This window comes from Aphanomyces astaci (assembly GCF_000520075.1).
Source record: "Aphanomyces astaci strain APO3 unplaced genomic scaffold supercont1.1, whole genome shotgun sequence".
NCBI lineage: Eukaryota > Oomycota > Saprolegniomycetes > Saprolegniales > Verrucalvaceae > Aphanomyces > Aphanomyces astaci.
In genome coordinates this window covers 240,404-252,104 of record NW_009798264.1, presented here as the reverse complement: position 1 = coordinate 252,104, position 11,701 = coordinate 240,404, and the positions used below count along the sequence as shown (strand labels likewise).

Sequence of the window (11,701 nt, the reverse complement as noted above, 5' to 3'; positions counted from 1 at the left end):
GAGCGACGACAGAGCATCCGCCCACAAAATTGCGCGCACCGCAGCGCAGCGGAGGTCGTGTGTATATATCGGCGGCGCCATCGTGATGGCTTGGATGAGCACCAAGATGTCAACAGCGCCATAGAGCCAGAGAGCTGCACCGCGGACGAACATCACCACGATGCGTTGACGATAATGTGGACACTGCGCTTCTGGAAGAGCATGGCAGCCCTGTCCCTTAGCTGCTTTGCACTTGGGCTTCTTGGATACCGACCCAGCCTGTCGTCGAGGCAAGATACGATGCAAAGCACAGCGCCCATTCGAGTACATGGGCCGTCGTAGTATTGCATATACCTCCAGCTATTGAGCCACTGATCGAGTCCAGCTTCTGGAGAACCTGGATACCTTCCCCATCGTTCGGTTTCAAACATGCTGCTGTCCACAGGTACTACTGAACTACCGTGGCCATTCTTCTACTATCTATGTCCTGTTGCGACTAGTGACGACGACCTTTGAGCTTCCATCGTCGCAAGTCGTTCAAATCGTCGCCCACGACCTCGATGGCACGTGCTACGTCCGTCGACGCCCCGCCGGTCGCTTCCGTCCGCCCTTTTCGACTCCAATGTCATCTACGGCTTGCTTTCCTTGGCTCCCACCGACCTCCTCGCTCACAACACTGTACGAGTGGACGATCCGTAGTATATTCCTGATGAAAAATGGAATTCTTCCAGACGAACGACGATCAAGATCGTCACGACCGCATGTACGTGGCACTGCTATCTCTGACCACCCACTCCCATCGCATCGTGCTCAATTGGTAATACCAGGCCCCGTCATGTATGCAAGGGATATATGACCTGACCATTTCGTCTAGTTCGTTCGATGCCTTGGATCATTCGTATCACGTGCGTGGGTTTGTGGTGGCATGTCCAACTTCCACATACGCCGAGGAATTGACCATGCTGGAGCATCAAGTGCTCGTGTTAGCCAGGACCATGGAGCAGGTACAGCACCCCCATCTGAATCAAGTCAACTAACTGCTAATTGATGTATTGTCGTCATGTAGGCGCATATATGGAAGTGGACGAGTCATGTATGGGGAGGAGACTGTGCGGAACACAGCAATGTCATCCAAGAGATTGTACCGACGTTTGCGCAGTTGCAAGGTCTTCGTGTGATGCTTCCGTGCTATGACATCTCATCCCCACCGACTTCTCGACATGAACAAGACGAGTTAGTGTAGTCGACACGGCCGTAGATGAGAATGCTAGGTATGACACACGAAATGGAGATAGGTGGCACTCGTACGTTAGTTGATATGTCAATCTACTCGAAATAAATAGCTGCTGAAGAAATCGAACGTGTGCCCCCTCGTACTAAACGACGGCCAGTGCCATGGTGCAAATTTGGCTTCAAGATGACTTCCAATACAATTATTAGGGGGTATACATACGCCCACAACTTTTTGAGCATGTTGTGCAGCACTTAGTCGTGTTCGTGAACGACGGCAGCAGGCTTGAAGGTGGTGGTGCTGCTGCGCGGGACGTACGTTGCCTGACTAGCGTGCATGCTGCCTCGTCGGTCAGGAGTCCACTGCATGGGCAGTTCCGTCACCGGCTGGGGCTCGAGGATGGCACACGAGTTGACGGGTCCCGGAATCCGATGGGCGCGGGTGGCAGCTACGACCACCACGGCTGCCAGCACACACGCGACGAAAATCTCGATTTGCACGGTCGCTGTTAGCCATCCATTCTTATGGCCATCGTCCTCCGCGGACGTCGCACTGAGAACCGTGAGGGTACCTGCGAGCCCCACGGCAGCTCCCACGGGAATGCACACGTATTGCGCCGGCGAGACCCCGCTGCCAAACCTACGACCAAACAACTAAGCGCGATTTGCTCCAACCATATTGCTCCACCAAGCCCGTCGTACGACACTGCAATCAAACATGGATTGGGGTCGTATATATGTATGTATGTATGTACCTAGCGGGCATGGGTTGCCGAAGTTTGCGGCACCGAGTGGCGTCGAACGAGGACGCGGGGGGACAGCCCACACACGTGGTAGTCTGCTGGCCACCCGTAGTCGTGGGGTAATACTCATACAGCGTGTACTTGGACATGCCGTCGCGAGCTGACCATTCATTCCCGACGACCTACCGTGTCACATCCCACCCAAAAGTTCATCAAAATCGTCAGTTTCGTCAAGAAACAATGTGACAGTTCATTACGACGCACCACATCCGCCACACAGCCCACCGCCGTGGACCCAAACACCGCGTTGTACTTGACCCAGTACGCGTCGAGGGTGTCGATGGCGGCGTTATAAACGTACGAGGCGTCGCATTGCACGGGTCCGCATGCGACATCGTTGCAGTTGCGCACCCGGACGCCATAACCAGGCACTTTGGCATACGCCTAAAATGCCACATCCAACAACAATTCAACCGCGATATTGACAGAATATTGCATTCATCCACCACTTGTTACGTGCATTGTTCATTCAAATCACTTCGAACGATGAATGCACATCTGATTCTCTTGCCACCGCCGCGATCAAAATATTGGGGGGATGGTCGACACATAAATTTAGGTGTGCACAATGGAATAGTGGAGGTACCTTTTGAAAGTCAAAGTGATCGTTGAACGAAAGCGTGTGTTGACTGCACGCAGCACAGGACGATCCGGGCAAGCTGCCCCCGCCCAGCACGAACGGCATGGCGTCGACGCCTTGGGCGTTTAAACTGAGTGGATCCGCGTTGCGTTGGCACGCGGGAAGGCGCCGCGTGCCTGGTAAGTGCACGACATGCGTCGCCCCTACCCCCCGCCAATACCACTACGAAAGACGGATCAACTCATCATTCGATTACGTCCAGTACCTGGGGAAATGCCGCGAGCTGCTTGGTTTGCCCCGGGGAGACTTCGAGGCCGATCATGGGGGCCCCGTTGCCAGGGGTCACTCGCTGGCACGTGGACATGGTGGCGGGGACGTAGTTGGTCACGAACGACGTGTTCAACCCGGGGACGCAAAGGGGCTGGTTGGGCGAATCCAGCACGAGTCGGCCTTTGTCACAGTAGAGCCCGCCCTGCGAGGTCGACGCAGAGTACGGGGGGCAAAGGGAAATGTAAGGAATGCAGTCGGCGTTGCTCCATCCGTTGCTGGACGCTACGTACGGAGGCTCGCAGCCGTAGACACAGCGATCCCCACTGGCACATGGCTGCTCCATGGCAAAGCCAGCGTTGGTATTGCCTGCACTTGGCGCGGCAATGTACAGTAGGTTCGGATCGAACGACTTGTCGAGCGTGCAATACAGCGGCGAGTTGGTCGGAGGAATATAGCACACAGATGTAGGGTCGGAGGCGCTGCACGTGTACACGAGGTTGGGCGGTGGGGTGGGCTTGGGGGTGGTTGAAGTGGCACTTGGGGCTGCGTTGGAAGATGGGTGGGGAGCGGGAGATGGGGTGGCTACCTCACCCGACAAGGTCGATGGCGGCTCAGAGGTTGGCCCAGACGACGGCGCTTTCACTTGACCCTGCGTGCCTCCTTCGATGCGGTCCGCCACAGGGGCAGACGAGTCAGCGGTGGCGGTGCCTTGGGATTGTACGGTGGCAACGATGGTCACGACAACTGCAAACAATGCCACGAGTGTGATGGCGGCCGTGAGGAGGTACCGCTTTCGGCGATCCGCCCAGGCAGACGCTAGCATTTCATGCACTCCCATGCCTTAGAACTGTCGATGCCGCCGAGAACTGGATATTGTCGATCGTTCTCACAAGAGAAGAAGTAGGAGGGAGAAGCGGAGGTGGTTTCCGTCGTTTCACATGCCTGCATGCTGGCGGTTACCATGGAAGAAAGTGCAAACATACTACATACAGTACTAAGTATTAATAAATCGTTGACACTATTTCCTAGTGTCCGACAGTACTGTGAAAGCATCACGACGGCAAAGCCAATCAATATTCTAGTGGCTAATTTACAGAGACCTCATCCTGGGCGTTGTGCAGTCATAATTTTGATACACTTGAATGACCCCGAACATGTTATAATAAACCCCAAGCAATAACATATCAATACATCGCCGACAATTATATGGCCACCACTGTCACCATGGCGAGGCAGCGTTGATGTTAACGTTAACGAGTATGCAAGCAGCTAACAACGAACAACAAGATATATCTGAACGAATGAAGACGAGGGAAGCAACAACTGGTCACTGATATTATTATTAATCGTTAGGCAAACTCGTGCCTTCAAACAGACATTCCCATCCGAGCCCCCATGCTTCTTGGTCTGCCATCATACCAATCGAGTTGTCCTGTCTCAGTTTCGACCGCACAAACCGAGCGATTGTGTGCTGCAGCTCCGGGCACGGCCTCAGCATCTCCACCGTCAACGGCTCGCGGCTAAACGGGTTTACGCTGGCCGACAGCAAATGACGCTCGATCATCGACCGGTCCACAATGTGCCCGGACGGCAGCTGCACCGGGTGCAGCATCAGCGTATTGAGAATCGGGTCCAGATACTCGTCCGGCACGGCGCCAAGGCGCGCGTCCATTTGCTCGTGCAGCGCCATCACTTGCTCGGTATGGTCCACCACTTGAAGGAATTTCTCCCGCCACACGCTCGTGAGCGACGGGTCCGACCGCAGAAGCACCGCGGCCCGTCGGAACCGCACCGACTCGAATCGACCGTCCGCCGCCAACGCCGACACAAATCGCGCCGCGAGCTGCCGCTCCACCCGACTCGCGTCTTCGAGGCTCCGGTCCTCGCCGGCTTTGGCCTCTAGCGCCGCCAAGGCGCGGTCAGCCGACTCTTCGTCCGGCTCGTTGTCACTACCAACGTCTCGGTCGAGTGGCGGCGGTGGTGGCGGAATGCTTTGCGCCGCCGCCATCCCCCGAGCCGCTGCCGCGTCTTTTTCCAGACGAAACAAGCACGAGCTCAGTTTCCACCGCTGGTGCACGTCCAAGTCGCCAATCTTTTCCTCCATGAGGATGCCTGCGTAGTTGGATAGTTTCCACGCCGACGCTTCGGGGCACGAGTGATGCAGCCCGGCGCACCGGACGACCACAAGCAGCGCCTCGGCGAGCGCGAGCATGCCGTCCTGGTAGATTTCCGCCGAGAAGCCCCACTTGGACGGATGGAGGTGCGTCTCGAGCGTCGCGACTACAAACGACAGCGTCGACGCTGTTTGGTCCACCAGCGACCGCCGACACAGAACGGCACGAAGCGACGGCTCGGCCACGATCCACGCGACGAGCTCGAGGCATTCGATCAACACGCGAAACGTCGTTCGAGCTTTGTTGAAGTGCAGCGCCATATACGACTGCATCATGGCCGGCTGAAAGTACGCGCCCGTGGTGGACGTGGGGCTGTCCTGGAGCTCCTGGATTCGGCGCATCGCGAGCACCTTGGACGTGGCTTCGTCTAGGAGGCGGGTGATGTCATGGAGGGCGCCGCTGAAGAGGAGCCCCATGCCGTGGTGGCCGCCGGCCCAGTCGACGTCTGCCTCGTTCGACGACGACGGACAAGGGGCGTTCCATAGCCACCGAAGCAGCAACAACGCCGACAACCGCGCCGGAAGTAGCCCCCACGACGAGTCACCCCCCGTGCTGTTGCTGTAGTGGTCCAGATCTTTGTGAAAACGCAGCAGACTGTGCACAGCCGACCGCCGCAGCGTCGGGCGCAGGGCCAGCACGTCGTACAGCACCAACGCGGGACTCTGGGCAGTCGACGCGGGGGACTTGAGTGGGGCCAGCGACAGCAACGCTCGGACGAGTTGCACACGAACGTGCGGCGAGTTGGTCAGACACTGCGCGCCCACGAGCGTAAACAGGAGCGATACCAGCGGTTCCATGGCTTTAGGTGCCCAGTCCACGCCGTCGCACGGGTGGACGCCCACGACATACAACACGTCGGCCAGGTTGCACAGCACCGTTTCCGGAACCATCGCGTACGCTAGTGCCAAGTCATTCTCGTCGTCGGGTTGCGCGATCAAATGCAGAAGCCACCGCGCCACGCGGGTGTAATACCCAAACACGAGGTGGAGAAACGACGGCGAAAACAACTGCACCTCCATGGCGCTCTTGGTCTTGATCAGTTCGTCGACGCGGGTCGCGTTCATCGTGGCGGCGTGGTGGTGGTGGTGGGTCGACCGCGTGGACCGCCGTCCGCCGCCACCGCCGCCGCTACCCCCGCCGCTGCTTTGGCTTTGCTGCCTCGAGCGGGTTTCCACGTTGTTGAGCGCTTTCAACTGCGTGTGCTCGCGGTGCACCGACACGTATCGCATGAGCGTGAGCACAGGGCCGACGTGCAGACTCTTCATCGCAACGTACCACCACAGATCGGGCTGGTCGGCTCGGGGGGGTAAAAACTGGGGCGGGTACAGGCTTTGGTAGAGCCGACACGCCGACGGGGGCACGGGCACACGTGTCGTGTCCACGTAATGGTGTCCCGGGGCATGCAACCGGTGGGGATTGCCGGCGGCGGCGCGTTCTTCGGCGTCGACGCAGGCCAAACATGCACGGCGGTCGCACTGACTACATTGGTACAGGCCCGACCGAGCACTCGACGAGCCCCCCCCATGCCCACGGCATCCGTCGCAGCAGCTCGCGGTGGCGGCTTCGTGCAGGTCCACGGCCGGTCGCTTTCGAAACGACCACGTCGTGACTTGGGGCAGCGGGATGCTCAATCTTAGAAACATGTGCGTGGGGGGGTGGGGTAGGTCGCGCAAGGGTTCGTGAATCAAACCGACGACGGCATGGTCATAGCACGCAGAGCACAAGTCAAAGTCGTCGCAGTGGATACATTTGTACCGAACGCCCACAAAGTCTTTGTCTTGGCAGTGGTCGCACACGACTCCGGCATGGCCGTCGTAGTGGGGGTAAAACAGCAAACTCTCCCCCCTGTCGTCGGTGGAACTTTTGGTTGTCGATAGGTCGGCTCCGCGCTTGGGCAGGACGCGCGCGAGGTCGCCCATCGCGAGCCGCCCCGGCCGGTCCATGTGCCACGTCACGTCCACTCGCATCTCGTCGGGCACTTGTTGCTTGGCGACTTGACATGCCATCGCAGCGACGTTAATGAGAAACCCGTCGGACGCGCATTCGATCGGCGAGTGGCCGAGGCGGCGACGCACGCCGTTGGCGTCGACGGTGCACGCGACCCAGCACCTGGTGGCTTCGGCGACGGCCCCGCCATGTTGGCACAACGCGCGCACGACCGCCGCGTGGAGCGACTGGACGGCATCGAGGGTCGCGCGGGCCCCCGACTTGTCGGCTGCCGGACCGCAGAGGCAGTCGCCGGGCACGACGTCGTCCGGAAAGCTCGTGTGCCGAAAGAACGGGCCGAGAAACGAAGACATTTCCATGGCCTTTCCTGTTATGACCACCGGCAGCCACTGCGATGAATGGACCAACGCATGACAAAACGACGCGGACGACACGACCATGTCGTGGAGAATCGTCAGCAGCGGCAGAAGCGGCGCGCCGGCGGTCAAGGGAAGTTCCAGCACGCGGCAGCGGAGGAGGCGCGCGACGTCGAGCACGACGATGTGCATGTTCGCGGCGCAGAGCGTGTCGAGGGCATGCGTCCAGAGGCCGTCGAGGACGCGAGGAGGCGACGTGGCGCTGGAATGGCGGCGCGGGAGGGAAGGTGATGACAAGCCACTGGACGAAGACGATGGTAGTACTGGGACGCGAGTAAAGCATTCTTTGCATAAATTCACGTCGCAGCCGGCGCATCGATACACGACGTCGGTTTTCACGAGCGCCGCGCGGTGGCACGTCGAGCACGGCCAGGACGATGATGAAAACACAACGACACCGTTGGATGGGACGAGGGGATGGATGTGCAGAGGGTGCATGTGGCCGTACTCCATGGACGACGCAAGAACACTTGTGAGGAGAATGGTGGCGGCGTCCACAGCGGCGTCGTCGTGGTGGAGAAGGGTGTGAACATGCGACAGAATCATCGTGTGTGCCATGGCATATCCCGCGGCTTCTGCGGCGCTTCGCAGTGAATCGGATAGATCATGAGTTGTTTCTTCGTGCCGGTTGATGCGGTCGATGCACGAGAGGAGTACGTCGACGAGGTGAACCACGGCTCGATGGGACGGAATCCACGGATGGTCGGGACTGTCTTGGGTCAATTCACTGAAGAATTCGGCGGCATGGACCGTCACAGCCCGTCCAGGGGCATATGCCAGTGCCGCCGAGAGCGGACGAAGCGACAACACGTCCTGGAGGACGCGCGACTCTGTGTCGAGCGCGGCAACGAACGACTGATGGAACACAGAGCCAGGTAGCGATGCGGCCGTCGACGTTGGGAACGGCGAGGACACCCGACTTCGAATCAAACTGCCCTTTCCCGAGAACATGACAAGATGAAGAAGCGTCGGCGGGCGGCAGTTGGAGACACTTCTGTCCTCGACACACGAAGCAGTTGTTTCCGCGCGATGGGCGAGGAATTTTTAATGAAATGTTTTACTTCGGGTACAAAGACGAAGAGAATGGGCCAGTATTTATTTTAATTGTGCGGAACGTGTTTTTTTTAATTTGTTGATTCATGGAACACGTGCGAATCGACTCTGCTATTCCTTCCACATCATGTCAAGCCATCGTCATGGACTTGCATGGTCCAGTGGATGGAAGAGCGGATGCATGCTGTGTTACGTGAGCCAAGAGTCCATCTAACGATCCTCGTTCGTGGGGGCGGCGGCGACGGCGGCTGCCAGTTGTTTTTGGAGCTGCTTGGTCTTCTCCATGGACTTCTCCAGCTTGGATAACAGCGTGTTGTTTGCTTCCTCGCACTCGTCCAGTTCTTGTCGATCCGTTGCCGCTTTTGCTTCCTAGCCACAATGTGGATGATGGTATCATCCACTGCATATTCATACATGCATCATCTTTGGTCGTACGATGTCGGCAACTTTTTGGCGAGCGGCCGACACTTCCTTGTGCAGCGCGATGTGCTTTTGCTGCAGCTCGTTGATCTACATGCGCGCAAAGGTCAATTTGGCACCAACGAAATCCTTTTGATACTGCACAAACATATGGACGAGATGTGGTGTGTGTACTACAGTACCTACCTGCTGCAAGTAGACTTGGTTGGAGAATTGCAACAGCTGCCGGTCTTCGTCATGGAGCTTGACCCACACAGCGTATTCCCGCAGTCGTTTCTTGAGTGCCGGCAGAGTCAAGCTCCGGGCTTCCTCGAGCATGTTGTCGTCGTCATCGTGATACAGCTGGTCTTCTAACGCCTCCACCTGCGGCATGATGTCTGTCCCTGCGCGATCGTTGCATGCCAAGTCCACGTCGTCGCGAATGGCGTCGTACTTGGACTTGGTGCTCTACCCAATGTTGGTTCTGCCATGAATGTGATGGAAACATGGTGGAATCTTTGTACCAAGAGCTTGGTTGACAGGTCTGATAGGCGCGCCTACGAGTGAATGTTTGTCAAAATGATTATATCAATATTAGTAAGCAGAATTATTGTGAATATCGATATAAACTTCCAAAATTCGCGTGGTTAATTATATAATACTAGTATTGAATCACCCTGGAGTTCTGATTGGTTGAACATACTTGTCCTTTTTGTAAGAGCCAATCAAATCCAGTCAAAAATGGAGTAGCCAATAGCGTCGATTCGTGATTCGATTCGGCGGCAAGACAGGGTCTGGAAATATGTACCGAATCCACAAAAATACCTCGTATTTCGCATGAATCGTTTCGGATAGCTCATTGTCGCGCGCTGCATTGTACGTCGAAAGCTGCGTCAATGAAGCCTACATGTGTGTTGTTAGATGGACCCTCTCTCCCTCCCCCCTCCATGTACGTACAAACGTACCTCGAACGTCGCTGTTATCGACGCTATCTGCGCCATTGAAGTAGCTGTTCGTGATTCAAGCTCCGCTTGTACCCGGGCTCGTTGGTCTTCAACATCGGCCATTCGACCTTTTAGAAGGGCATTCGCGACTTCCAAGGCAGCATTGGATGCTTGCAGATCAGAGTTATGTGCTTCTAATTGGGCTGCTCGTGTCATGTGGATAGTGTTTTGTGACATGGCGTCTTGCAGTTTTGCCTGGAATGACGACGTCAACCCGACAAAGCCATTGCGTCGCTCGCACCTCTAACGCCAACACCCGCTTGGACAAGTCTTCGCTCACAACATGGGCAATATTTGTCATAGACCCCCCCTGCCACCGGATTTGAGTAATGAGAAGTTTGAAGGAAACAGGGTGACACTCACATTGTTGGTGTCGCATTGCGACGACGACGCGGGGGATGGGAGACAGACATTCTCCTTCACAAGTCCATTCCCTTTGTCTAGTCTAGTTGGAGCAAGTAACGGCATGAGACGACGTTTCTTGGACGGAATGTCGGTGGAACCGTGCAACACGACGACGTTCTCTTTGTCGTCCGATGTGCTGCTTTGGCTGCTCAACGCACTGCCGCTTGTCGTGGGACTCGTCTCTGTCTTCGCTTTTGATGGACTGCTCGGTCTTGGCTTGACTCCTAGTACGGCGGAGTTCTCTGCTCGCATCAGCGCGAGGCTGTTCCGGAGGTCCTGGAGTCTGATTCCTCGTTCTTTTGCTCGCTCCCGCCATTGCATGAGCTTCTCACGACAGTAGTCTGGATCGGTCATAATACAATAGCACGGACGAATCTACGGAAGTACCCCTTCTTGATGCTTTATCACCGCTGGATTCCACACGTTCGCGGGTACCAAACGTCCGCACCGCGCGAGATGTGAGAAAGTGCGGGGGAATTGAAATTCAAAGGCGGCAACTAACCGGACACTTGTTTGAATTTATCCGGAAGATATACACTAATTTGCATTCGTCCGCTTCACGGACTCGCCGTCGACAGAGGTGCCGCAAAGAGAGCGTCAGCAACATTTGTAAAGTAGAATGTGTCTTTTGTGGGGTTGCGCCTTGTGTAGTCACTGCCGGTTTGGTTCCCCGTTTGCTTGATGGAGCCGTAGAGACGCCAGCCGCACGCGCTCAACTGTGCAAACAAGTGCGCGATCATCAGGCGGCCGTGGGTGCTTCGGCTCGAGTGGTCGCTTTCCCATGGACATCCATCCAGTTGGAATTCCGTGGTACCTTGGACAACCTTGGGGCTCAACAACACACCCTTGGGGGTGAAATGGTAGTCAAGGCACGCCTTCGTGATGGCAACAACCTCGTCCGGGGCGCCGATCAAGCGGAGGAGGCAGTTTGCGTTCACAGAGATCGCCATCATTCGCGTCGTTGTGGGCTCGCGTTGTTCAAAGAGAAGCACGTCCTTGCCGACACTATCCCCGGTGATGTCGATACCTTGGAAGAGATAGTAACCGTGGGATTGAAGGCATCGGAGAATATGAAGCATCATGCGACGGGAATAGATCGTTTCAGCAGCGCCCGATGGACTCCACACATTTGCATGGAAGACGATAGTCTTCTGGTCCTGCCGCGTCGCGGTAAGACGTGGCCAACCAACAGTGGCCGCCTCAATCACCCAGTCCACAGCTTCAGGGGGAAAGTTGCTGAATCGAAGGATGTTGTCATCGAGAAGGGAAAGCATTGCAAACGGTGGGATGTGGTTCATGGCGAAGGATGTGAATTGGTTATGACCATGGCGAGATCCCTTTCCATGTTGACATCCTTGTCTTCCAAGGATGCCCCACCCAAATTTCTCGTAACCGTAAAAATCGACCGCTCCGACAAATACTAAAGATGGACAAATAATGA

At 56.6% G+C, this 11,701-nt stretch overlaps 5 protein-coding genes across 10 annotated transcripts; 1 reads left to right on the top strand and 4 right to left on the bottom strand.

The window, feature by feature from the left end:
• Positions 1–408: 408 nt before the first annotated feature.
• H257_00085 (hypothetical protein) lies at positions 409–1,222 on the top strand (the record flags this gene model as incomplete). The annotated part of the gene is made up of 5 exons (XM_009822605.1): positions 409–424; positions 480–553; positions 711–796; positions 854–983; positions 1,046–1,222. 5 exons carry the CDS (start codon positions 409–411, stop codon positions 1,220–1,222), a joined length of 483 nt encoding a protein of 160 aa, XP_009820907.1.
• Positions 1,223–1,384: 162 nt separating this feature from the next.
• H257_00084 lies at positions 1,385–3,794 on the bottom strand. Of its 2 annotated transcripts, XM_009822603.1 has the most exons (5): positions 2,858–3,794; positions 2,599–2,814; positions 2,217–2,396; positions 1,965–2,134; positions 1,385–1,849 (listed from the first exon to the last, which is right to left on the bottom strand). In XM_009822603.1, the coding sequence occupies exons 1-5, from the start codon at positions 3,698–3,700 to the stop codon at positions 1,465–1,467; spliced, it is 1,794 nt and encodes a 597-aa protein (XP_009820905.1). In that variant the 5' UTR covers positions 3,701–3,794; the 3' UTR covers positions 1,385–1,464. The 2 variants fall into 2 exon arrangements, with proteins under 2 accessions (XP_009820905.1, XP_009820906.1); XM_009822604.1 differs by having other exon boundaries at positions 1,965–2,396.
• Positions 3,795–4,171: 377 nt separating this feature from the next.
• Positions 4,172–8,435, bottom strand: H257_00083 (hypothetical protein). The gene has a single exon (XM_009822602.1). The coding sequence runs from the start codon at positions 8,348–8,350 to the stop codon at positions 4,205–4,207; it is 4,146 nt and encodes a 1,381-aa protein (XP_009820904.1). The 5' UTR covers positions 8,351–8,435; the 3' UTR covers positions 4,172–4,204.
• A 39-nt stretch (positions 8,436–8,474) lies between these two features.
• H257_00082 (hypothetical protein) lies at positions 8,475–10,730 on the bottom strand. Of its 5 annotated transcripts, none has more exons than XM_009822599.1 (9): positions 10,648–10,730; positions 10,219–10,601; positions 10,097–10,165; positions 9,817–10,050; positions 9,677–9,754; positions 9,376–9,408; positions 9,059–9,319; positions 8,867–8,962; positions 8,475–8,821 (listed from the first exon to the last, which is right to left on the bottom strand). In XM_009822599.1, the coding sequence occupies exons 2-9, from the start codon at positions 10,579–10,581 to the stop codon at positions 8,663–8,665; spliced, it is 1,293 nt and encodes a 430-aa protein (XP_009820901.1). In that variant the 5' UTR covers positions 10,582–10,601; positions 10,648–10,730; the 3' UTR covers positions 8,475–8,662. The 5 variants fall into 5 exon arrangements, with proteins under 5 accessions (XP_009820901.1, XP_009820902.1, XP_009820899.1 ...); XM_009822600.1 differs by having other exon boundaries at positions 8,888–8,962; XM_009822597.1 differs by having other exon boundaries at positions 10,219–10,730.
• A 19-nt stretch (positions 10,731–10,749) lies between these two features.
• Positions 10,750–11,639, bottom strand: H257_00081 (hypothetical protein). The gene has a single exon (XM_009822596.1). The coding sequence runs from the start codon at positions 11,556–11,558 to the stop codon at positions 10,818–10,820; it is 741 nt and encodes a 246-aa protein (XP_009820898.1). The 5' UTR covers positions 11,559–11,639; the 3' UTR covers positions 10,750–10,817.
• Positions 11,640–11,701: the final 62 nt, after the last annotated feature.